This window comes from Mauremys reevesii, linkage group 20 (genome assembly GCF_016161935.1).
Source record: "Mauremys reevesii isolate NIE-2019 linkage group 20, ASM1616193v1, whole genome shotgun sequence".
Classification (NCBI taxonomy): Eukaryota; Metazoa; Chordata; order Testudines; family Geoemydidae; genus Mauremys; species Mauremys reevesii.
In genome coordinates, this window is record NC_052642.1 from 18,228,241 (window position 1) to 18,253,526 (window position 25,286).

At 38.8% G+C, this 25,286-nt stretch overlaps 2 protein-coding genes across 7 annotated transcripts in view; one reads left to right on the forward strand and one right to left on the reverse strand.

The window, feature by feature from the left end:
* The window catches only part of MYO19 (myosin XIX), a 44,623-nt gene that overhangs the window by 2,857 nt on the left and 16,480 nt on the right, over positions 1-25,286 (forward strand). The window contains exons 1-11 of one of the 2 annotated variants that reach the window (XM_039507260.1): positions 12,356-12,493; positions 15,820-15,960; positions 18,000-18,144; positions 18,654-18,802; positions 19,345-19,458; positions 20,181-20,313; positions 20,630-20,699; positions 21,135-21,237; positions 21,492-21,588; positions 22,184-22,260; positions 23,096-23,186. In XM_039507260.1, coding sequence (XP_039363194.1) covers positions 15,949-15,960; positions 18,000-18,144; positions 18,654-18,802; positions 19,345-19,458; positions 20,181-20,313; positions 20,630-20,699; positions 21,135-21,237; positions 21,492-21,588; positions 22,184-22,260; positions 23,096-23,186 — 991 coding nt within the window. In that variant the 5' untranslated portion in view covers positions 12,356-12,493; positions 15,820-15,948. Of the gene's footprint in view, positions 1-12,355; positions 12,494-15,819; positions 15,961-17,999; positions 18,145-18,653; positions 18,803-19,344; positions 19,459-20,180; positions 20,314-20,629; positions 20,700-21,134; positions 21,238-21,491; positions 21,589-22,183; positions 22,261-23,095; positions 23,187-25,286 lie in introns of those variants that run through there. The other variant, XM_039507261.1, reaches the window with a different exon arrangement.
* Positions 4,543-12,332, reverse strand: PIGW (phosphatidylinositol glycan anchor biosynthesis class W). 5 transcript variants are annotated; one of them, XM_039507274.1, is made up of 4 exons: positions 12,199-12,332; positions 10,449-10,528; positions 9,681-9,809; positions 4,543-6,790 (listed from the first exon to the last, which is right to left on the reverse strand). In XM_039507274.1, exon 4 carries the CDS (start codon positions 6,780-6,782, stop codon positions 5,262-5,264), a length of 1,521 nt encoding a protein of 506 aa, XP_039363208.1. In that variant the 5' UTR covers positions 6,783-6,790; positions 9,681-9,809; positions 10,449-10,528; positions 12,199-12,332; the 3' UTR covers positions 4,543-5,261. The 5 variants fall into 5 exon arrangements, with proteins under 5 accessions (XP_039363208.1, XP_039363210.1, XP_039363211.1 ...); XM_039507276.1 differs by having other exon boundaries at positions 9,681-9,825; XM_039507277.1 differs by lacking the exon at positions 12,199-12,332 and adding an exon at positions 12,141-12,154 and having other exon boundaries at positions 9,681-9,825.

The window sequence follows — 25,286 nt, forward strand, 5'->3', positions numbered from 1 at the left end:
GAATCCTGGCGCCCTAGGCGACTACCTAGGGTTGCCTAATGGAAGCGCCAGCCCTGTCTAGGGTACATCTATTCATCAATTAAAAAATGTGGTTGGCCTAGGTCATCTGACTCAGTCTGCAGGGCTGTAATACAGTAACTTACCACTTAATGTTGTTTCAATCTTCGGTCCCCGCTCAATTACATAACATGCTCCATTTAAAATTGTGTAATGCTTTGCTATAATGTTGTTTGGCTGCCTGTTTTGTCCACAGCTGGCAGCCTCCATCAGCTCCCCTAGCCCCCCCACAAAGCCTCCCCACCCCCCCGCTGACAGACCCCAATGATCCGTGCCTTCCCCCTCCTCCTGCCCATGGCAATCAGCTGGCTCGCGGCATTCAGGAGGGAGTGGGGAGGAACAAGGACTCAGCACGCAGGCTCCCCCTCCCTCCTCTGTCTCTTGAACACTGCAAACCAGCTGATTGCCATGGGCAGGAGGGAGGAGCGAGGACAGCGGCATGCGGAGTAAAGGAGGAGGAGGAGAGGGGAAGAAGAGGAGGGTTAAGGGTGGGGGCTTGGAGGAAGGGGTGGCATGGACGGGCCGAGGGTTGAGCCCCCTGCCCCTGGTGCTTGCAGAGTAGGGGAAGCTGCCGCTGCTACTGCACAACGTGCTTCGCCTAGCCTACAGCACCTTCAGCCTCCTTGCCTGCCTCATTGTCTCCAGTGCCAGTGGGCTGTGCCTGTGTGGGGTAAGGCAGGCGCACCTCGCAACTATAGTACTGTATTGGAAAGAAAAATTTCCCTGGAACCAACCCCCCCCTATTTACACTCATTCTTATAGGGAAATTGGATTTGCTTAACATCGTTTCGCTTAAAGTTGCATTTTTCAGGAACATAACTACAGCATTAAGTGAGGAGTTACTGTATTGCTGTGTAGATGTTTGGGCTTGGGCTGGAGCCTGAGCTCTGCAACCCTGCAAAGCAGGAGGGTCCACATTTGCTGACCTGGGCCAGCTGTGTCTATGCTTCGGGTCTTTTATTCCTGCATAGATGTACTCCTACACTCTACCAGTTGCAGGATCAGGGCCTAAACCTTTGCTCAACAAAATGCAATTTAAATACCTTACCCAGCATGCTAGATGTAGTTTGTTGCTTGTACCAACAGACAATTCAACTTTATCATATCCATTTACATCCCTATCCTGCACTCAGGCAGAAGTCATTGTAGGATCTGGGCCTTAGGCTCCAAACCTCCAAACATTAATACATGTGAGTAACTCTGAGTTTATGACTGAGGCCTTAGTTTGATTGCCACCTAAACTAACACTTGAATCCTTTTAAATAAATATGTACTAATGATTAACAGAAAATTGTATTATAAATTAGGGCTGTCAATTAATCACAGTTAACTCACACAATTAAAAAATTAATTGTGATTAAAAAATTGTGATTAATCACACTTTTAATTGCATTGTTAAGCAATAAAATACCAATTGAAATTTATTTTCAAATATATTGATTTCAAATACAACACAGAATACATAGCACACAGTTCTCACTTTATATTTTTTATTACAAATATTTGCACTGTAAAAATGATAAATAGTATTTTTCAGTTCACCTCATACAAGTACCATAATGCAATCTCTTTATCGTGAAAGTGCAACTTACAAATGTAGATTTTTGTGTTACATAACTGCACTCAAAAAGCAAAACAATGTAAAACTTTAGAGCCTACAAGTCCACTCAGTCCTACTTCCTGTTCAGCCAGTCATTAAGACAAACAAGTTTACATTTATGGGACATAATGCTGCCCATTTCTTATTTACAATGTCACCAGGAAGTGAGAACAGGTGTTTGCATGACACTGTTGTAGCCGGCATTGCAAGATATTTACATGCCAGATGTGATAAACATTCATATGCCCCTTCATGCTTCAACCACCATTCCAGTGGGCAGTTTGTTACTGAACTCCTTGGAGGAGAATTGTATGTCTCCTGCTCCGTTTTACCCTCATTCTGTCATATATTTCATGTTATAGCAATCTCAGATGATGACGACCCAGTTGTAAACAAACTTCTTGTCTTAGCGATTGGCTGAAGAAGTAGTAGGACTGAGTGGACTTGTAGGCTCTAAAGTTTTACTTTGTTTTGGTTTTGGAGTGCAGATATTTTTGTACATAATTCTACATTTGTAAGTTCAACTTTCATGATAAAGAGATTGCACTACATTGTTTGTATTAAGTGAATTGAAAAATACTCTTTTTTACTGTGCAAATATTTGTAATAAAAATAATATAAAGTGAGCACTGTACACTTGGTATTCTGTGTGGTAATTGAAATCAATATATTTGAAAATGTATAAAACATCAAAAAATATTTAAATAAATGGTATTCTATTAATCTTTAACATTGTGATTAATTTTTTTAATTGCTTGACAGCCCTACTATAAACTATTATGATGGGTACACCAAAGATAACATTGACCCAAAATGTATAGTTGTCCCAAAGATAGTGGAGGAAGTTCTCTAATTCAGAGATGAACAGTGTATAGTTTGCAACTGAAAAGAATAAACACAAACCCCAGATGACCAATATAGTCCTTGGCCCTGATTCTGCAATTGGATTTACATAGGCAAAACCCTGCACCCATCCTGAATCCCATTGTACAAAGCAGAGCTCTACAGCACAAGGTGAGTCTGTCTACATGCATGTGATTGAAAGAATGGGATTTTAATTTGTAACAGTTTTTGAGACTTGCTATGTTAGTTGGCAAATTTCAATTATTGGGTTGGGCCACACTCTTCACTATAAGTCCATTGAGTCAGCGCAGTAAGGATGAAATGAACCCTTTAATTCATAAGAACCTAAACAAAGATTTGTTAAATAAGTTTTTACCATCTGTATTGCATTTCTATCTAAGGTATTACTGAATGCCTTACAGTCTGTAATATAGTTATCCTCACATCTCTATGAGATAGGGAAGTACCACTATCTGCAGTTTGCAGATAGGGAAATGAGATATGAATGACTTGCCCAAGGTCACACAAAAAGATTGTGGCAAAGGAGGGAATTGAACCTGGGTTTTCTGAGTGCCAGGCTGAAATCCTAAACCACTGAATTCTCTTTCCTCACAATTTGCAATTGATTTATATGCTAAGGAAAATTAACAAACTTCATAAAGGAAAGGATTTCAGCTGGAAAAAGTACAATCCTAAGTAAGCTGTGATTTAAAATAATGACTTCAGGGAACAGTGAGTGGGACTGAGCACCCTTTCTTTTAAAATAAAGATGAAAGAGACTGAGCTTTTCCATCACTATTTTTATAATAAGCTGTCACACCACATGAGGAAGCATTTAGGGGGGAAAAAAGCTCCCCCCACCAAAAGCAGTGTTATATACACGAATTTTCAGTGAAAAGTTTTATTAATCTGTAAGTATTTGTTTTATGGACCAATCTGTGTTTGTATTTGTTTTATCCAGGTTTTTATATTACATTCATAACTGTGTAACTAACTGAGCGCAAATTTAGGCCCTAGTCCTGCAGAAAATTATGCACATGCTTAACTTTACACATGTAATTACTCCCACTCAAGTCAAAGGTCTATAAATGTCTATAAAACTAAGCATATGCTTAAATCTTTGCAGAACTGCAACCAAAGTTTTTTAAATATTAATTTATTCAATATAATTTACCTTCTATATAAAATTATGTGCATCTAATACCTTATTCATACGAAGGCCTTAAATTGATAAATTGTAGATATGTCTATATTTAGAATATTTATTTTCTCACCTCTTATCCAGGAAGAACAGTTAATGTATGGGGTTTGGAGAGGGTCCCATATGAGGAAAGATTAAAGAGGCTAGGACTTTTCAGCTTGGAAAAGAGGAGACTAAAGGGGGGGATATGATAGAGGTATATAAAATCATGAGTGATGTGGAGAAAGTGGATAAGGAAAAGTTATTTACTTATTCCCATAATACAAGAACTAGGGGTCACCAAATGAAACTAATAGGCAGCAGGTTTAAAACAAATAAAAGGAAGTTCTTCACGCAGCGCACAGTCAACCTGTGGAACTCCTTACTTGAGGAGGTTGTGAAGACTAGGACTATAACAGCATTTAAAAGAGAACTGGATAAATTCATGGTGGTTAAGTCCATAAATGGCTATTAGCCAGGATGGGTAAGGACTGGTTTCCCTAGCCTCTCTTTGTCAGAGAGTGGAGATGGATGGCAGGAGAGAGATCACTTGATCACTGCCTGTTAGGTTCACTCCCTCTGGGGCACCTAGCATTGGCCACTGTCGGTAGACAGGATACTGGGCTAGATGGACCTTTGGTCTGACCCGGTACGGCCATTCTTATGTTATGACAGTGGCCCCAATCCTACAAACACTTGCACATGTGAATAGTCATTTTGAATTCAATGTGTAAAGTTACTTTCATGCACAGCTGTTTGCGAGATCAAGACAAAGGTCAATAAATAGTTTGTTGATAATACTTTAATGTATGTTTAAAAATAAAGAGATCCAGACATGCAAATAAGGTGTTTATTTTTTAAAAAGTGTTACATTTCCCATAAATTTCACTGGGTGATGATATCATTTGGTAAAAATAGGCTAGGAAGGATTAGTTGTTTTTTTTCCAATAAATGTCAATTTCACTGTCACCACACAAAACAACAAAAAAATATTTCCATCAATAATATTTGAAATTTACAGAAAGGCATGGTAAGAAAAATGCTGCTTGAAAACTTAGAGTTTGATTTAAGAATATTTACATAGTATATTCTGATGTTATGTTGATAATTTGAGCATTAATGGCTACAAAGCTTTAACTTCTTGAATCTCAACGTCTACTGTCGTTAAATGATTGTCTGACCTTCCCCAATGTCTGATCTCCATAATTTCCCACAACTGTGAACATTTAAAAAGATAAAAATAAAATAAAAAAAAAAGCTTAAAACCCATAATTTTGCACCCCTGGAAATGTAAGTTGGTAAACGAAGGAAAAATGCTTAAAAATAAAAGTGAAAAAATAAGAAAGAATAAAAATAAAAATTCATTTTTTTTTAAACTGAATCCTGCCAAGCCTAGATATAAATCATAAATACACAGTATACTACAAACCAGTGTGTTTGCACAGAAATAAATCTAAGACAAAATTTGTATTTTCTATTAAAACAATCACTTGAGCATGGCTAACAATAATGTTTAACAAAATAGAAATTTTACTTGTACACTTAAGATATGCAGTATTAGAACACAAGTAGTTTCAATAGTCACCAGCATTTTAATAATATATTTTTTGCGTGCAATATATACATAATTAAACAGTTAGTAAACATATACAAGTGTAGCACAAATAAGGTAAATGAGGTATTGCTGTGGATTGTATCTATCATCATATTCACTATGCCAGTCATAACATTTGCTAGCAAGAAAAAAACTAACTGATTTTTATCAATAGCATTAATTATGCAAATACTTAGCCACTTTCTCTCTCTTTTGATAGATGTGGGCTCTGAATCATGCTTTGTATTTGTATTAGGTGGTTGTGTAAAATTCCAACAGCAAGGCACTCTAGACCCATTTACCAGAAGTTTTGTAAACACCAAAATCAGATCAGTTACTAAAAAACAGATAAAAAATGTCAGGCACTGAGCAACTATCCAGATGCAAAAAGACAGATTAGCCATCCTGCGGGACACAGGCTCTACATAAACTTGAGACATATGAAGAAATATAAAGAGTATAAAAACTGTCAGCAGAAAGAAACATATTACTTCAATCCAGTCCTTGACTAAAGTTCTCTTCTTTAACACATATAACCCCACTTGTACACTAGCCATATAGATAGCCAGATACCCATAAAGAGAGAACACTCCTTCTCTGTTAGCATTTAAAAATCCAACCCTTGTATCTTTGCCATCGCTCCCATATAAAACAAACATCTTCAGATGGGTAGTGTCAAGAATAAGCTGATAAAATACAGCAAGAATCACAGCAACAATCCATGATTTGTTGGTTGGAAATAGAGTTAAAAGTAGTGATGCTGTCATTCTCACAATTGCTAAAGTGAAAAAAAAATTCCAGTGCACTCCATACTCTGAAAAGTGTTCATGATACTCTACAGCTTTAACACTGATCAGTCGTCCCAGACCAAGAAAAACTAAAGGCCAAACAGATAACAACTGTCTTGCTAGACAGGAGAATTTGGATTGCACCACACCTGTTTTTTGCCTAACTTCAGGACAAACAAGAGCATTACCAAAAATAAAAGCTCCCACTCCAAAATCCATAGCTCCTGTTCCATAGGTCTCAGTTTTAGCATACCGTCTGGGGTACTGTGGAAAATCCACTGCTAGAATGTTGATTGCAGTTAACACATTGACATAAACACGAAACACAGTTATTGATGGAATGTAGTCTGGTTCTAAGCTAGTCTTCAGGAAATCATGTATGATTTGCTTAGGAGGAGTCCTGATATAATGATTTCGTCCGTTGTATATTTTATAGAATAATCCTGCACAGAAGGCCCCAATAGTTATTGGCAAAAGGGGGAGGATAGGGGACAAAATTGTACAGCCGAGCACAAAAGGAGCTACTAGCACTGTAAAGTCTAGTAGTAGATGATATTTCCTTGAACGTAAAGGTCTTCCATTGTGCAGATTATACAAAATTAACAGCAAACCTCTGCAAGCTATACACAGTGGAGCTAGAGTTAAACCTATTGAAATTTCCAGCAAACTCGTTCCCTTTAAGTTACTGATAAAGGCTTCTTTCAGCAGCTTTTGTGACATTCTTCTTCCTATGCAAATAAAAATGTAAACCAGAATTAATTTTTGTAATGCAAGAATGTTTTTCAAATTTGTGTTTAATTTAGTCTCTGGTTCCTTTTACATATGGAAACAAGACACATAAAATGATTTTTCATAAGTACCAACTTAATTTTAGTTACAGGTGAATTCTTTTTGCCTCCCAAAGCATATGCTTCCCATAAGAAATGATGCAATGTCATAAGAAGTGTTTTGGCCCTCTTGTTGTTTTTTAATGATTCTTAAAGTATCAATTAATAAAAACAAAAAACAAAAGCCCCCTCCAAGCCTGACACAATAACAGGCCCACTCCTGCAAACTTTTATGTATGTGCTTAACTTGGGACTACTCACAGTAGTAAAGTTAAGCACATGTGTAAGTGTCTGCAGGATTTATGATCAAGGTTTAGGATTACAAATTTTACAGTGAGACTTTGTTATGGTAAGACATTTAGAAGCAATATTTTTAAATATAGTTTTGTTACACCAAAGGATTTTTTTTCTGAAAGTTATAAATGTTAAAATATATATGTAACTAGTCTCATAGCATTTATTACTTTAGAGAATACATTTAGAGCTATTAAATATGCTGCAGTAAAAGAAAAGTTGTCACTATCTATTGGACAGCTGTTTGGTGGCATGTGTGGATTAAACTAGTGGCCTTCATGGAATTCTTAATAGAGAAGACTCCAGTCCTGCAAGTTACTCCACGCAGGTGCAGTGATTTGCCAACACAGAACAATCTGGAAGATTGTGGCCCCAGTGTCCACATCAGAAACAACACCATCACAATTTGCATCTTTGTTTCCATTCTCAATGAAGAAACCAAATACAATAGAAACTGACTAAAGTATCTTCTTAAGGCCCCAGTTCTGCAGGCTGTTCCATATAGGCCTGTATGGAGCAGCATTCGGAAGGACCTACGTTATACTGGAGGCATATTGGTGAGAAAATTAGCATTGCTTCTGTCCATGCTTCACTTGTTTTATGGATACATACAGAACATTTCAGTTAAACTAATCCCTAATTTTTCACAAGCACTAACAATAATTTTGCATATAATGTTAAATAATAAATTCAAGTTTACCAGTTGATGAAGCCAGGCAAACAGAATGATTTCAACATGCATCAACTCAATTTAGTAGATCAAACCCAGCAAAAGTTTTTGAAAATGGATTTTAAAAAAGCATATCAAACATAATAGTTTACATTTCCATTTATACAATTAAAAAAAAGATTCAAGCAGCTTAATCAAACATATTTTAAGGGGCACTAATGTACAGTGACAGGTGTCATGCTAAAATTCTTGGAGCCTTCATGTTTAGCAACCATACTCTTTCTCCTCTGTTTTCTCTTTTCTTTACCTAGAAAATTTCTGCAGCACAAACCTTGTTGTCAAATGCTCTTAGAAGATGACTCCGTGGGATTAGGAAATAAATCCTAGAATCCTAGAACTGGAAGGGCTCTTGTGAGGTTATCTAGTCCAGTCCCCTGCACTCATGGCAGGACTAAGTATTAAATTACCAGCTTCACCTTGTCTCCCTACCTCTGGAAATACTTTTGAAACTAGATCTATCTCCATCCACAGCATATTGTAATAATTCACCACCCCTACTCTCTTAGGCGTTATACGTTTAACTTTATTACTGTGTTTGCAGTGGTGGTGTAGCCGTGTTGGTCCCAGGATATTAGTTATAAGATAAAGCTTTTATTGGACTGACTTCTGTTGGTGAAAGAAATAAGCTTTTGAGCCTTACTCAGAGCTCTTTTTCAGGTCTCAGAACCTTCCCCAGACCTGAAGAAGAGCTCTGTGTAAGCTCATAAGCTTGTTTCTTTCACCAATAGAAGTTGGTCCAATTAAACAGTGGCTCTCAACCTTTCCAGACTACTATATCCCTTTCAGGAGTCTGATTTGTCTTGTGTACCTGCAAGTTACACCTCACTTAAAAACTACTTCCTTACAAAATCAGACAAAAATACAAAAGTGTCACAGCACACTATTATTGAAAAATTGCTTATGTTCTCATTTTTACCATATAATTATAAAATAAATCAATTGGAATATAAATATTGTACTTACATTTCAGTGTATACTGCTCTATATATTATAAACAAATCATTGTCCTTTTGAAATTTTAGTTTGTACTGGCTTCCCTAGTGCTTTTTATGTAGCCTGTTGTGAAACTAGGGAAATATATAGATGAATTGATGTACCACTCGGAAGACCTCTGCATACCCCTGATTGAGAACCACTGCAATAAAAGATATTAACTCAGCCACCCTGTCTCTTTAATTTTGTGAGTAGTTCCTTTGAAATGAACTACACATGGCAGTAAAGTTAAGAAAGTGCACAAGTGTTTGCAGGATTGGGACCTTACTTGATCTCATAATTCTTTAATTTAAACTCACAGAAATCATAACAAAGAACATTGCAAATATATAGCATACCAAGATACAGCTAAATTCAACTGATCAATCACTTCAGTTTTCGTATTGGACTCCTTGCCCTCCTAGTTTGTCTGTATTTTGTCTATTTAGATTTTAAGACATTAAGGCCAGCGACCTGCTCTCTTGTCTCTCTGTAAAGTACCAGGCACATAAATAGCACTATATAAATAATAGCAATAAATAATCCAAAATATTGCATTACATAACATTAAGTCAATTAAATAAAATGAGTTCAAAGACTGTTTCAAGCAATGGTTCCATCTAGTAGTTTCATTTCTTTACATTTTTGTCACATCCCACAAGAGATGATAGATACCAAGTAATTTTGGAAGGGCTCTAAGGCATTAGCCAGCATATGAAAAATAATAACGGTTTTTATTTTAATAATTTCTATAACATCTGTGACTTTGACATTTATTATGCAGGAGAGTCTCACCATGAGCCTTCTCTGTGCAGAAGGGAATTTGCTTGTTAAATGAAGTTCTTCCTCCCTGTCTCTGCAACCTACCATTAGTTTCACTCTCTCTCTCTCTCGCTGCGGCTTGCTTTTACTTCCGGTGGTAGCCTGCCAAAATTCAAATCTAGGAGGTAAATGAGGACTCTGTTTCCTCCAAACATTTTCACCATTAAGGGAACCAGTCTGGTTTACTTCCTTGCCTGATTCAACACACAGTGGGCTAATATACCTCTTCTCTACTTAATATAGAGCTGCCACCACGAAAAACAAATGGGGGAGGAGCCACACCTTACATTTTACTCATCTAAAAGACAATACCTGATTATTTGCCACTACATAAAATGTTTTTGATTAGAGAGTGTGCAGCTGTGGAATATCTCTCTACCATCCCTCTTCATGTGCAACCCAAATATTTACCACTTTTCCACTCTTTTCTTCCAGAAATCTCTTCCAATCCAATCTAGGCGTTTATTGATTTACATCATGAGGATTTTCTGCTGCTTAATTATTTAAATATTGTAAAATATTTTAAGATCCTGGGATACAAGATATTCAGTAGAAATGCAAAGCATTGTTATTAAAAGACCCATTCCTAATTTTCTCTTTAAATGTCCCTTTTATACTTTCCAAATGTTGGGAGGGAAGGTAGAGAATATGAGAGTTGCCTAAATCCCCATACGCTTGTAAATACAAAGAGATGCAATTTACTTGCCTTTTTAGGGCCAAATGTCACCCTCAAATACGTACCTTCAATTTCCATTGAAGTCAGCTTTCCTTAATGTCAATGGGAATTGCAGATGAGTATACATAGGTGGAATTGGCAGTTACTGTTTTGGTAAATTGATATACCATCATTACAATGACTTCTAAAACAATGTTTTCACAAAATATTGGAACATTTCATTTTGGAGGAGACACCTAGGTAGAAAACTACTGTAGTGCCTCCCCATTCCCAATTTTTGTTCTGCACTGAGCTGTTTAACACTTTAATTTCCTGCAAAACAGAAGAATGGGATACAGGCCTGATGTTCAAAAAAACAAAACAAACAAAAAAAAAAACAACAACAAAAACCCAGGATTGCTGTGCAGTTTAAAATGGGTGGAAATTTTTCTTCCGAGTTCTGATCCCCTATAATTTCCTGCTGTTTGACACACCTAAGTGCCAAGTCTTGCTGTTGGCTGCCCATGAACATTTTGGTCCTTGGGTCCATCTATCCCCCATCAGTGACCCCCAAAAGCCATCCAGAGTAGGTGGTGTTGTCTTATATAAGCAGAACATTTAAAACAACTTTTCCCCTCCCCCTGGGTGTTTATGGAATAAGCTTTATTGTTGACATATGAGGTTTCATGTGGTCTAGGCATTAGATTTTATGTGAAAAATTGTTTGTTTTTAATTATTTTGAAGTTGTGAGAGTTAAAGAAAAGCACTTAAAGTATCAGAGGTGTAGCCATGTTAATCTGGATCTGTAAAAAGCAACAAAGAGTCCTGTGGCACTTTATAGACTAACAGAAGTATTGGAGCATAAGATTTGGTGGATGCATACCCACTTTGTGCGTCTGACAAAATGGGTATTCACCCACGAAAGCTTATGCTCCAATACGTCTGTTAGTCTGTAAGGTGCCACAGGACTCTGTCACTTAAAATAAAAATACTTGTGTTTTTAGTTCTGAATGATAACTTACTGTCAATAGTTAGGGTCCTGATCCTGCAAAGCCACCTGCAACTTCATGCATGTGACAGGCCTACTGGAGAAAATGGGACGGCTCACATGCCTAGAGGCAAGCATATACTTTAAGTCTTTGCAGGAGTGGGAAATGACATTTTAAATGTGGTATTTCTTGAAAGCGAGGCTATGGAAAAGGTTATAAAAATTACTTAGCACTTCTAGGGGGCACTGTTGACGATCAAGGCACTTTGCAAATATTAATAATTAAGACTCCCGAATGATCCTTCTCTGGGACAGGGATCGCCATTTTACAGATAGAGAAACTGAGGCAAAGTGAAAAATATAGATAGACATGTCATAGAAGATTAGGGTTGGAAGGGACCTCAGGAGGTCATCTAGTCCAACCCCCTGCTCAAAGCAGGACCAGTCCCCAGACAGATTTTTACCCCAGTTCCCTAAGTGGCCCCCTTAAGGATTGAACTCACAACCACCCTGGGTTTAGCAGGCCAATGCTCTAACCACTGAGCTATCCCTCCACTGCCACGTCCCTCTTGTAACCAAAACACCCCCATGCCCTCTCCCTTCGCTTATGTACACCACCCATGCAGGCACATATAAGTCTGAGAGGAGGAAGTGGGAGAAAATGTTGCTAACATCTCTGCATTAGGGGCTGCATTTAAAGATTCAGGAGAACACCCCTGGGTAAGGGTTTGCTGTGAAGCCCCATCAGCCCCTACTCCGCAGATGGGTGCCAGCACCGTTCCCAGCCCACCCGCTTCCTCCTGCCTTTAAACCCGCAGAGGGAGGGAAGGAAGGAGAGCGGCTGTAACCAGAGACACGTGTGTTCTCGGCGCCACGTGTTTCTAGCCGCTGTTGGATCAGTCGGGCCGGGAGAAGCGCTGGGCAGGCCAGGCCAGGACAAGGCTTTCGCCTTCTGGGAGCTGTCTGCGGGCGGGGCGGCGCCCGGCCAGGGCGTGGGACCGAGCTCTTCTCCGGATTCAAACGGCAGCCTCCGCCCCTGCGCCTTCAGCTCCTCCTGCCTTGGCGAGCTCGGCTCCGGCGGCAGCTTTCTCCTTCCCGGCTGCCTGCGTGATTGCGGCCTCATGTCCGCGCCCTGGGGAACGGGTGAGTCCTAAATTAGGGATATTTATTTTATTCCAGCTGTTCTTCCCCCCCCCCCCCCATTTAACGTCTGCGGCGCTCTCCCCTGTTTAACATCTGATCTGCTCCTTCTCCCCCGCCCCTTATCTCTAATGATCGGAGCGTTTGGGTCAAATTCTCTCCCCCAGCTGCACAAACTCGCCCTTATTCCCGCCACTTTACGCATTCTGAGATTAGGAAGAGATTGGTGAAGTGTGAGGGATGGGTGGTATAGGCATCTACTTTAAACTTTCCTGCCATAGACCTTTCTAGAGGTGTAGAGTGTAAACTCTTTCTATTTCAGCCCAATCCACAGAATTAACCGCTCACTGACTGTATTTAAAAACACCTTTCAACTTCAGAAGGTCTTTGGGATGCCCTTGAAAGCCTGAAGATCATTTAAAATAAGCAATAATGCCTTAAATTAAAAATAAGGCTAACTGTTTTACAATAAAGCATCCAGAATACATTTGTAGATTAGATAAGTGTTGCAAATAGTTTGTTTTATGCACTACAGAAATAGATCTTTAACTTTATATAGGCACTATAGAAATGGAGTTTCCTTCATAAATGTCTTTTGGTAGCACATCTGGATAAGAGGGGGTTGTCTGTTTATTTTACATAACCTTCCCATAAGCAAAAGGACAACACTAAACTAGATGCTAGCAAAGCCTACTCTGTAATGCCTAGACTGCAAAGAGATAATGTCAGTCAAGGTTAAATTGTGTGTGTTTTGAATATAAACATAATCAGGGAAAACTTTAAATAAAACCTATTTCAGAGATTAATTAAAGGCAGAAAACAAGTAACTTTAAACACAATGCAGAAGATGATGATAACTCACTCCCCTTTTTTTAAAATCACTTGCTAATAGATTTCAGAGTAGCAGCTGTGTTAGTCTGTATCTGCAAAAAGAACAGGAGTACCTGTGGCACCTTAGAGACTAACAAATTTATTATGCATCCGATGAAGTGGGCTGTAGCCCACGAAAGCTTATGCTCAAATAAATTTGTTAGTCTCTAAGGTGCCACAAGTGCTCCTGTTCTTTTTGCTAATAGATGTCTCCGGTGTAGTCAGGAAAAGCTATTGTTTTGGTGGTGTGCTTGGATGGAACTATAGGCTAATAAGTAAAATACGGGATTGGAAGTCAGATCTGGACTCTATTTTTGGTTCTGTCACAGATTTGCTGTGTGACCTTGAGGAGTTTGTTTGATATCTGTAAACTGGAGCTGTTCTCTCCTGCCCTGTTTCAACAGCTTGTAAGATTTAAATCAGTAGTTTGTAAAACACTTACATATTTTAATATTGGAAGGAGGTAGAGAAGTGCAGAGTGGAGTATAACAGTTACATGCATAACTGTTAATAACCTGTTGCTCTCTAGCTCTTTCAAATTAAGGATCAGTGTTGTGTTAAACAAGCCTTATCTTTAAACACCGCTTACATGAAACTAAAACCACAGCAGTTCATCCATTTAGGGTGTGTAGTAGGACAGATACAGTTATTGAAGCCTAGAGAATCAATCCTTTTTCATTGCTAGAATAAGAACAAGAAAGGTTAAGCCCTATCTTTTTGCTTACTTCAATTGAAGTAAATTGGAACACTCCCTTTGATTTCAGCGGAAGCAGAATAAAGCCAGTAAAGAGCAAGTATGTCTTGTTTTTACTGTAGGATGTAATTTTCAAGAGTCGCACCCTATCCAGAAATGCTCTGACATCACTGATGCTATCACTCGCTTTTCCTATCAGATGTAACCGCAGGAATGAAGATAAACAAAATTTATTTTGATATTGAGGAATGTACAGTATGCTTTACTCCTCTTAATCCAAGAGAAACCAAGTAACTGATTTTGCAATAAATAAATGTTCACACAACTTTTTCCTAAAGAAGCTTTATTTCATTTTTTTTCTTCAGTGAGTACAAAGAGAATTAGAAGAGATGAATATAATGTACTCAGCTAGGTCATGAACCTACTTCCATTCAGTAAACAGCAAAGATCCTATTATTTTCAGTGGGAGTAGAATTGAATTTGTTGACCTTGAATTCCTAGGCCAGCTCCACAAAGGCATTGAGGGGCCTAACTCCTATTTGAATCAATGGAAGCTAAGTCTCTAGATACGTTTTGAGGATCTGGGCCAAAATGACACATGCTTTTGAATTGGGTTCTGCATAATACAATCAAGTTATTCACCTGGATTTCTGAGACTTAAACACATAATGAAAGTTGCACTGAAATACAAAATTTGTTAAAAATAGGACACTTAGGTCTGGTATCACAGCATTCTGCAACTTTAAAGACCTTGATTCTGAACCTGTCTGGGAATCCTAAGAGCTTAACAAGTTCATGTTCACTGGGAAGTTTGGGTGAAGGACAGGATACCACCCGCAACTTAGTTCAGTACAGAGGTGTCTTTGAGGGAAGCTCTTGTCTGGTCTTCTGGCTGGATGAAATGGATTAGAAGTGATCTAACAGTAGCTATAGGTCTACACTTCTGTAGAGAACACATATTAAAATATTAATGCAAACTGAATTGTAAGAATAGTTTGGGACAATGGAACAAGATGCCAGGACAGGTAGTGGAATCTCCTTTGCTGGAAATAGTCAAGACTAGATTTGACACTCATCTATTGGTGTTGAGTGATTTAATGATGATGGGTCAAACTGATCATTAGCATATGTCAATGAACCTGCGAAATTACACTAGGGATGAATTTGACCCAATTAAAGCAACAAAGGGGAAGGCAGGATTAATGGGCCACTTGGCATCTAAATGAGCCCAAAAGCAGTGGCTCTATAGGTAAGGTTCTATAAGTTTTTAAGTAGTCAAATAAAAATGTATTTAACAGGCTAATTCTTGTGAGGAGTGCATATACAACCAAGTAACTCTTTGTTCTGCATGTTTCCTAGTTAGGACACTTAAAACTCATTCAATTTGCTGCTTTCAACCCCATGGCTGAAAATATTTTATGCCCCCTCTTTGGTAGTATGACTTGGTGGAGCTCATACGTTGGGAGTTTTAGTGGTGGGTTTGTGTTTTTTGTTTTTGTTTTTTTATTATTCCCTTTACATATTAAGCTGCTTAAACTTGGTTGGCTGAGGGCAAACCAAGTAATTTTATTGTTCGTGTAACTACATGTATAAGCTAGCTAGACCCATTGTTAACTAACTCCTTATTCTGGTGAGGCTGGCTTCTCTAGAGAAAAAAATTAAATCCGTACTAGAATTTAGGCTTGAGTCTCCTCTCCAGGAAAGCCATACAGGATTCTATGGTTTGCACTACTCTTTCTGAAATAACAAAGCTGATTTCTTTTAGGACCTCCACTTTGACTTGAACAAGGTCCCCCAGTCTGAAGGCCTTCACTGTATCAACTCTGCTACCTAGGAGTCCTGTTTATAGAGCTTTACAAATTCACCCATACACAGCATCAGACAACTGAATAATATGCCAAAACAGGTAAAATCAAGCCCCAATATTTAAACTTTTTGTCATGAAATAATGCTGGGCTGAGGTTCAATTGACTGTAATCCACAATAGGAGACTGTTAAAGTATTCTCTCCCTCTGTCCCCCTCCCTTCTTGCCCTGCAGCTGCTCCACAAATTTGTCAATAACCTCTGGGTAATATCGAGCCACTAGATCTGATCAGTTAAAGGTTTTGATCTGTGTTACTTAAAATTGTTTTTATATATGGCTGATAAAATGAGTAAAGTGAGTACTGGCAATTCATTAATTTAGGTAAGCCTGCATTCAGAGATGTAGCCAACTCCAACTGGAAATTGTAGATTACAATAGACTATCACTATTTTTAATCATCATTCAAATTAATTTTTCAATAACATTGTTCAAAACTCAGGCAGAAGGAAAAAGTGCACATTTTAAGAGTTGATCCTATTCTCGAATATTTTTGTCTTTAGCCATACATATCAATAGATGAAATTGAATGCAGGGAAGTTGGGCTAACTAATACAAGCCAGCAAAAAGGAGCCTCCTTTTCCAGGACTTAGTACAGCCAGCTCTGCAATGGAGTTTGCAACAGTTTATGTACCATAAACATTAAACAGTAAACAAATGAGAGGGCAGGGGGAGAACAATCTGTGGAATATTTTTCCACAGATGGGGGAATCACCAAGAACAAAGCTCTAGTTGGCTTTGTGTAGTTCAGCATGTCTAGCTGTGAACTCATTGGGTCCTTTAATGCTCATACATGGTATGATAATGAAAACCATTATTCATGTCAACATTTGACCTACTCTCTTCTCATTCAACTTTACTGGTAAGCAAATTTTTATTGGTATGCTATAAAATTGTGCACGACTTTAAATCCAGTTATATCCAGTCTGGAAAGAGATTGGAGATCCACAAGTGGCTATATTAATTGTGAGGAATTATTATTCTAGTTTGTATATTATTCCTGCAGAGCCATATGTGCAAGTAGTGTTTAGAGGATGTTATTTGTCCATTTGAATGCTGCTGAGGTCAGTTAACAAATTGTATTTGCTAATTCAGAAGCTTGTTGGTATGAACAAAAACCAGTGCGTTAAGACGTCATCAGCTTGTAACGCTAATGATAGTTACATAATTTGGGGGCGAGGAGAAAGAATGTTTGCAGGAAGGAATGCAAAAATCCGCATTTGCCCTCCCCCCACAAACCCCAACCCCACACCTGAAACCTGTGTGTACTGGCTACACTTTCCATTATTATGCTTAACAGACAAGTGACCTTCCAAACAGTGTTTGCAAGGACACTGGAGCCCAGAGGCTCAGATTAAAGTATTTAAATAAGTTATATGTGGAGAGCCAAATTCTGGTTTGATGCAGACAAAGTAGTATAACCCCTCCATTCGCCTCTCCAGATGGGCACATATATATTGCAAAACCATACTTGTGGAGCACCATGTTTGGCTCCAAAAAATGCAACCCTGGGGAAAATGCAACCATTAGTCTTAGTACTTCTGACAACTAATATGATCTAGGCACCAGCCATTAAGACCAATAAACCATCTCCTTGAGTCAGATCTTGTGTTCAGTATATGATGTTCAGAGGAGTCAAAATCCCCTGATCACGAACCACTGTGTAAGTGTATCTGTTCTTAAAGAATCACAAAGTTGCCAATACCAAGAAGTATACATCTAAGGACACATTTATCCATGGTGTCATTCCTCTTGAGTCAGAATTACACCAGGGATGAATTCAGCCCCTAAAAGGTGTCATTAGTTCACAATCTCTCATGCATCAAATAAACACCTATCTAAAGCATGTATAAAGAGTGAAACACAACTTCCAAGGTACTGATATATGTAATACTTCCTGGGCAGAGAAGTCAGACCAGTAGTAAAAATGTGCTGAGTTATTTGTTTCTTGCTAAGACAAAGGAGATTTGATTTAAGCGCAATTTGGAAACTGGAAAGGGACTTTAAACTGCAGTTGAAGAGGTGAAAGTCCACCTAGGTGTTCAATCTATTACTGGTGTTATCTTTTATCTCTGTTTTCCAGGTGAATGGCCCAAAGAGAGATCCTGCCATCCAGAATGAGCTCAATGACTCATTCAAAGAAGAGGTTAAAGCTTTTCTGAGTGATGAAGATAAACTGCATCTCTTAGATGACCTTACCAAAGTTAATCCTGTAACCACAACAACGGGTCAGTATTTGTGGCCATCAGAGGCATCTCCTGAAAGGTTACTTCACTTCACATAACAAATAACTGTCAACATATTACCTCATCCACCTTGTCACAGTATATCTTTTATTTGATCAACTTCAATATATTTAAAAGATACTCCCTGTCCACCTTGCCTCTCTAATATCCTGGGACCAACATGGCTACAACAATACTGCATACAACATATCTTGTGGTCAGCTATTCTATAATGAGAATGCATAAGAAATTAATTAGTCAAATTTGATGTTCTTTAAATTCTTGTTTTTAAGAAAATAAATGAACCTATAAGGAATATTTATTCCTGGTAGACATGCTAGAAATTATCTTATTTGACCATTCTCAGACTCTGTAAAAATCTGATTTAAATCAATCTGTGAATAGGCAAAAAAAAAAAGCATTTGCCTAAAGATTTCTTATACAAATAGGACTGGGGAAAACAAAATACATTTGTTTTGAATAATTGCTAATAGAACATATGTTTGTTTCAGTACTGAAATGTCTGCAAGCAAGGTACACAGTAGATGTGTTTTATACATATGCTGGCTGCAGTCTTGTGGCCGTAAATCCATTTCAACCTATCTGTCGCCTCTATTCGCCTGAGCTTATGAAAGAGTACCACGCTGCACTTCGTCCTCAGGTAATGGTGGTGACTGTTCTTCTTACAAAGCAAAAGAGATGAAAAGTCATCCAAATCTGAACCAATAAACCAGCTGTGTTAGAACCACTTCTAGCAAAACTCTATGCTTTATTCAGCCAGGGCTCTTTTACAAACCTGAGCATTTTTGCCTCTCCTTCCCCCACCTCGGCCAGGTTCATTCCTATGGTGTATAGTTAAGTGTGCGTCTCAAATTTTAGTTTAAGATAGAGCTGTATGTAGAAGAGAGAGATGGTTGATATTTCTGTGCTCAGATTCTTAAGTCGACTAGAGGAAGAGACAGAATATTTTAGTGACCTGAGCGTTAGGCTGAGTCAGAAACTCCTGCATTCTAATTCTTGTTGTGTGGCCTTAGGTTACATAGCTTATCTTTCTGCTTCTGTTTCCTGGGCCCAAATTCTTCTTCTGTTCAGTTCTATTTCCCTACCTCACTGGGCTGGTGAGGATTAAGTAATCGAATCTGCTTTGTTTTAAACATACCTGTTTTCCTTTCTAAACAATATCTATACTCTCTTTATTGTTAGGAGTTGAAACCTCATATCTTTGCTGTGGCTGAACAGACCTACAGAAATGTTGAAAGCCAGATTGAACCAATAAACCAGTCTATAATTGTTAGTGGTGAAAGTGGTGCTGGAAAGGTAAGCATAGGATTTTTTTCTTTGCCTCCCCTTTTTAGTCAGGCCACTGTTCTGACATTGCTAGCATGTTCTGAGACATTAATGTGGTACAAAGCATTTCAGCTAGCTCTCTAATTTGAAGGAGGAGAGAAACATAAATGCAATTGGCACAGAATACAGCAGGCAACCGTAAGCCATTATAGTATGGGGGAGGAGGTGAGGAGGGGAGTGAACTCTGGTTCGATTCAAACGGGCCATGCTCAGTAAAACTGCGCTCTGGACCATATTTGTAGTTCCTGATAGAATAAAATTCCTATTGAAATCAAGGTAAGGATAGCTGAGTTTGGCCCTTTGCTAGGTCTAGATATGATTTAGCATAAGCCCCACATGTCAAAACACCCACAAGATTTGAAGAGTTCAGCTTCTAACTCTGACCCTGATTCAACAGTCCATCTCTGCTCAGCAAAGCACTTAAGACGGCTATAGTTCACATACAGCTTTGCTTAACAGAATAGCTGTCAATTCTGGCTATGCTTCAGAGTAGCTGTACCTTCATTTTTCTTACAAGAACCTAGTCCAGCAAGGCACTTAAGCTTGTGCCATAAATTTTGAATAATCACTTTCCTCAACACAATCACTAGCTGCACAATGTTATTTTCCAATAGCCAAAGCCCTTGTCAGACTTGCATCTAATTAGTAATGTGAGAGCAGACAAAGGCCTATTGTCAAGATTCTCTTTTTAGACTTGGACTTCCCGATGTCTTATGAAATTTTATGCTACTGTTGCTGCATCATCTACCTCTCCTAAAGGCAATGAAACAGTGGAGAGGATAGAGAAGAGAGTGCTGGACTCCAACCCTGTTATGGAAGCTTTTGGTAAAGACCTCTTTTTTGATGTCAAAATTAAGGGAAAACAAAACCATTACTATATTGTAAGGGGGGGGGGGGTTGTTGTTTTTTTTTTTTGGTGTGTGTTGTGTGTGGTTGTTTTTGTTTGTACAAACCTACACTATCCCCCATTATTCCTCTTTAAAAAATCACCTCTGAAATACTCAAGCAGCATGCAAATCATCCTATATATTTGTGTGTCCCTAAAAGAAGAAAATAAAATGAGCTCTGTGTTTTTGTTTTGTTTCCCCATTATTGGAGAATAATTATGCTTTGTGTATCCCCACTCCTGGTAACTTCACAGGAAATGCATGTACTCTTCGGAATAACAACAGTAGCCGTTTTGGAAAATATATCCAGCTTCAATTAAACAGGTATTAATTGTTACGTAAAATGCTCAAGCTGTGTGGTGGTGGGTTTTTTTGACCTTCACAACTTTCTCTTCTTGCAAACATATGACTTGAGTCTTCCACAGAACATGGAATGGAGTGGGGTTTTTTTGTAACGTAGCTTGGTATATTGGGATGAATTAATATTTCCTGAATTTACCTAGTACATTGTCAACACTTAAAGGACATCCTCTTACAAGATAGCTTTTCAGTCCAAAAGACTGTACCAATGGACTACTCTGCACTTGCATGGCTAATCAGTTTAAGAACTCTATCGTAGTATCTTTCATAAAGTAAAGAGACCAGAAGCTTAAAACAGTATTAAAAGTTTAGGGGTACCTTGCATACTGTGTGACAACAGGCTGTGCATAGGACTTCTGTTTTTAAGGGCGTATGCTAACATGTTTATTATTTCTCTAGATCACAACATCTGACTAGTGCTTCCATCCAAACATTTCTATTGGAGAAAACCAGAGTTGCTTATCAGGCTCCACGTGAAAGGAACTTCCATATTTTTTATCAGGTTTGTGCTAGATTAATCTATCTAGATATTTCTAAAGTACATTAGTTGATGGAACCATTAGATCTGGCAGAAGATCTACTTGCAACTTCCTATAGTTTAGAACAGTTCAGTTTTTTTACTCATGGTTTAATTCAGTTTTCTGGATCTTGTGTTAGCATCGCATTAAGTATGTTCCCAGTTTGCTACTCATCACTCTGCCATTTATGTTTCATACAACATTAGGATTCAGTAATCTCTTCTGTTTTTGTTGCAAGATCACAAAAGGTGCCACAAAGGATGAAAGACTGGAATGGAACCTGCCTGAGGGTGCCAATTTCTTCTGGCTGCCAAATTCTGAAAGAACGCTGGAAGGTAAGATTTAAAGTTGACAACTGAGACTGTTACGAAAGGTTTAACTGTTGTATGTAAAATGTTAATGGCCCATGGGAGTATGGTCTTAAGGAAGAAAAATCACTCGAGAGAGACTTATGGCTCTGGTACATTGGATTTATGTTCCATTTTCACAAAGCCACCTGCCTGACTTTGACTCTGTTCAGATTTCATTTTGCACTGTTAAGAATTTGTACTTGGCATAGAATAGCAAATCCTGATCCAGGGCCTCTGCATCTCTCTGAGGCTAAGTTTACAAACCTTGTGTGATCTCTGACTACTTCAACAACTTGCTACCTAACCTCTAGGGCCCACAAAGGCTCAATATTGTACTCAATATTAAGTCACTCGGTGACAGTAGTATAATTAATAGTATGACGTCTGCTCTTTTGGTTTGGCAAAGCAGATGTTCTTGTGCTTGCAGCTGGTACTTTCAAAGGGGTGCTCAACCACCTTAGGCTCCTTTGAAAATGTCAGCTGTCCTGTGGACACTGCCCTTTTGAAGGGATGAGAGTGGTGTTGGGTGGCGCGTGTGTGTGTGGTTGTTTTTCTTAATAACACCTGTTTGGCTTTCCAGAGGACTGCTTTGAGGTGACCAGAGAGGCAATGTTTCACTTGGGCATTGACAACTCCACACAGAACAATATTTTTAAGGTCAGATAAAAACACTGTAAATTCATCTTTGAAACTAAGGATCTGGTTTGCATATGGATGTTTGTTTGGTGTGTGATCAGTCTTAGTACGAAATCCTGCAGTCCTTGCCTTACCAAGCAAATCTTCTCCTACTGATTTCTCAGGCAAAGATCCCATTAGTAAGGACTGCAGGGTTTGACTTGTTAACAGCAAATCCTAAGCCTGAGTGAGAATCCTGGGTAAGGAATCCTACCCTGCCTCCTCAGGACTGTGGAACCTGTCTGGCTATTGTTGCAGTGGTCCACACAACTTCTGTGTTTCTGTCTGCGGGTGGGGAAAGTGGCTCTCCTCTGGCATTCCCCAAGATCTTTTGGAGGATCCTGCCTACTCTTGGCATCTGTTCAGCTGCATTTAGAGCCCTTGCTAGCAGCAGAGCAGGGTGGCAGGATGATGGGGAGGATGTGCTTCTAATTCTTCATTTCCGCAGTTGACTGCATTTGTTCAACAGTGTTCAATGTAATTTTGTAGACCGATGTTAAACTAACAGTAGTTCTTTAGTATAGCACCTGCAGTTAGGTCATACTACCTAATGTGTAAAAGTTTTAACTTCCAAAGGCTCAATTCTGCTCTCATCAAAGTAAATGGTAGAATTTTCATTTACTTGAATAGTGCAGGATCAGGAACTAAATTAGTGGCTTTAAAAATATAAGCAGCGTTTCAAATGATTTCTGGCTTGTATATTTGCACAAAAGTTTCAGCTGCTGTCCTGTTCATCTGTGGTATTTGGAACCCAGATGCCTTTAACAACGATAGGTGAATCGGAACTCCAGAGTTCAAATGCCTGTTTATGTTGCAGATATTAGCAGGACTTCTACACCTTGGTAACATTCAGTTCTCTGATTCAGTGGATGAATCCCAGCCTTGTGAACCAGAAGATAATGCCAAAGGTGAGGCCCCAAACATACATAGCTTTAATGTTTGCTTTCCTATTAGGCACCAGAAAGATCTGATGATGTCAGAAGTACATAATCTCATATACTGTACTCCTCCTTTCATTAGGAGGCCAAAACGGAGAGAGGAATGACAAGTACTGTCACTTAATTGTATCCACTCCATTATTCCTTTCATCTTTTTTTATAAAACATCAGAATAATGTAATCGTCCCACCCCTGTAAGAGCCCAGGGGAACAGAGTGATTTGCACAAACGCACAGAGTGAGTTGTTGGCAGAATCATCATCTTTATTCCAAGTTGTATACTCACACCATGTGGCCCCCAGAGACAGAGAGACCTAGGATTGAGGTTTTATGTATATTTATGTGCTTAAATATTCAGGTTGTAATTCCATTTTGAGATTCCAATCTGAGCAAGTCTGTCAAATTGCAGCCTTTTATATACCTTAGGTTCTCCCTTGTAAAGTATCTATGTTGAGCTTCTTTCCTTCTATCTGTAGGATATCTCTATGACCTAAATTTAAATGGCCCCAGTTTTCCATGGAACTGACAGTGGCCTAATCAGGAAGGCTTCATATTTCTGTTTCACAAGTTCTGACAAATTCCAGCGGCTTTAATTTGGGCCCAATAATTTCTAGTACACTTCAGCTGCTTTTTTGAGTTAGCACAGTCTTAAGTAGTTTACATTTTCTGCATACGTTGCACAAGGAAATCTTGACTCCTCCTATGACAGGGTTAAGTTCCCTAACTATGCCAGATACATCTCCTATTTTACTAGCAATAATTGTTTGTGTACTACCCTTCATGGATTTAGAGACCTCGTTGGGCAGTGCAAGCTGGGGTTTATGTGAGATGACAAAATAAACAGACAAGGGTATGTCTTAAGAGAGAGGGTCTAATTTCGAGTGGCCAGTTTTAGACACTGCATTTTAAGCCCAGGTTTCAAACTCAGGTTCAAGCCTAGCCCCCATTCCATCTACTCACAGATTGTGCTAACCCAGGGTCCCAAGACCCCTTGGGGTTTGTGACGATGCTGCCTGTGGGAGCCAAGTGGGGTCACTCAATTGGGATGAACTGCAAACAGAATGGGGCAAACAAACCCCAAATGCTGGTGGATATTCTAATACTTAGATTTACCAAACCAGCACAAAACAGCTTCTGTAGTACCTCACTGGTTACTCAGAAGTCCAAACAACACAGTTCCCTTAAACTAGACAGTCTCAGGCCTCCAGCCAGACACACATGTCAAACATATGATAATTACTAAAAATCATATCTCCCCATATAAAAGAAAAGGTTCTTCCAACCCCAAAGGGTCAGCCACACACCCAGGTCCAGTTATAACTTAGATCTTACCCAAAATACACGCTTATAGCCAATTGTTATTAACTAAACTAAAATGTATTTAAAAAGGAAAGGGAGAGAGTGTTGGTTAAAAGATCAATATACAGACAGACTTGAATTCAATTCTTGAGGTTCAGATACATAGCAGAGATGAGCTTGTAGTTGCCAAAAGTCCTTTAGACTATAACCTATGGACTATTTCTAAATGTCCATATTCAGGGTGGCTCCAGCCAATGACTGGGGATCTCAATCCTTATGGCTTAAGGTTTCCCCCTCTTGAAACCCAAAGCAGATCTGAGATGAAGGAATGTGTCCCAGGGTTCTTATACCTTTCCAGCAGCCTTTTGGCCTGGCAGTTAGCACCGGGTAATTTATCCATTAAACAGTTCAGATACAGGTTACCACAACCTTCAAAGAGACATAGTATTATTGTCTCTATTTCACTCAGGTGTCTTCCTAAATGTTAATATTCCTTTTTTGATCTTTGAATCAAAGCTATAGCAATAGACAAGACTTGTTTGCTCAGGTCTTGTGATGTAAGCAAACATCTCCCCTTCTATCTCTAACAATGCAGGCTGCGTTTCAAAGCTCTATTCATTTACATATCTTCCTAACAAGTCTCTAAAGTTCGGCCAGGGGTCAGGTCAGTCTGTGAATTAATTAACTCTTTCTGGGCCTGTCGCTTTTTGGTGAGATATTATATTACACTCAGAAGGTCACAGGATTCAAGCCCTGTTGCTTTGCAGTGTAG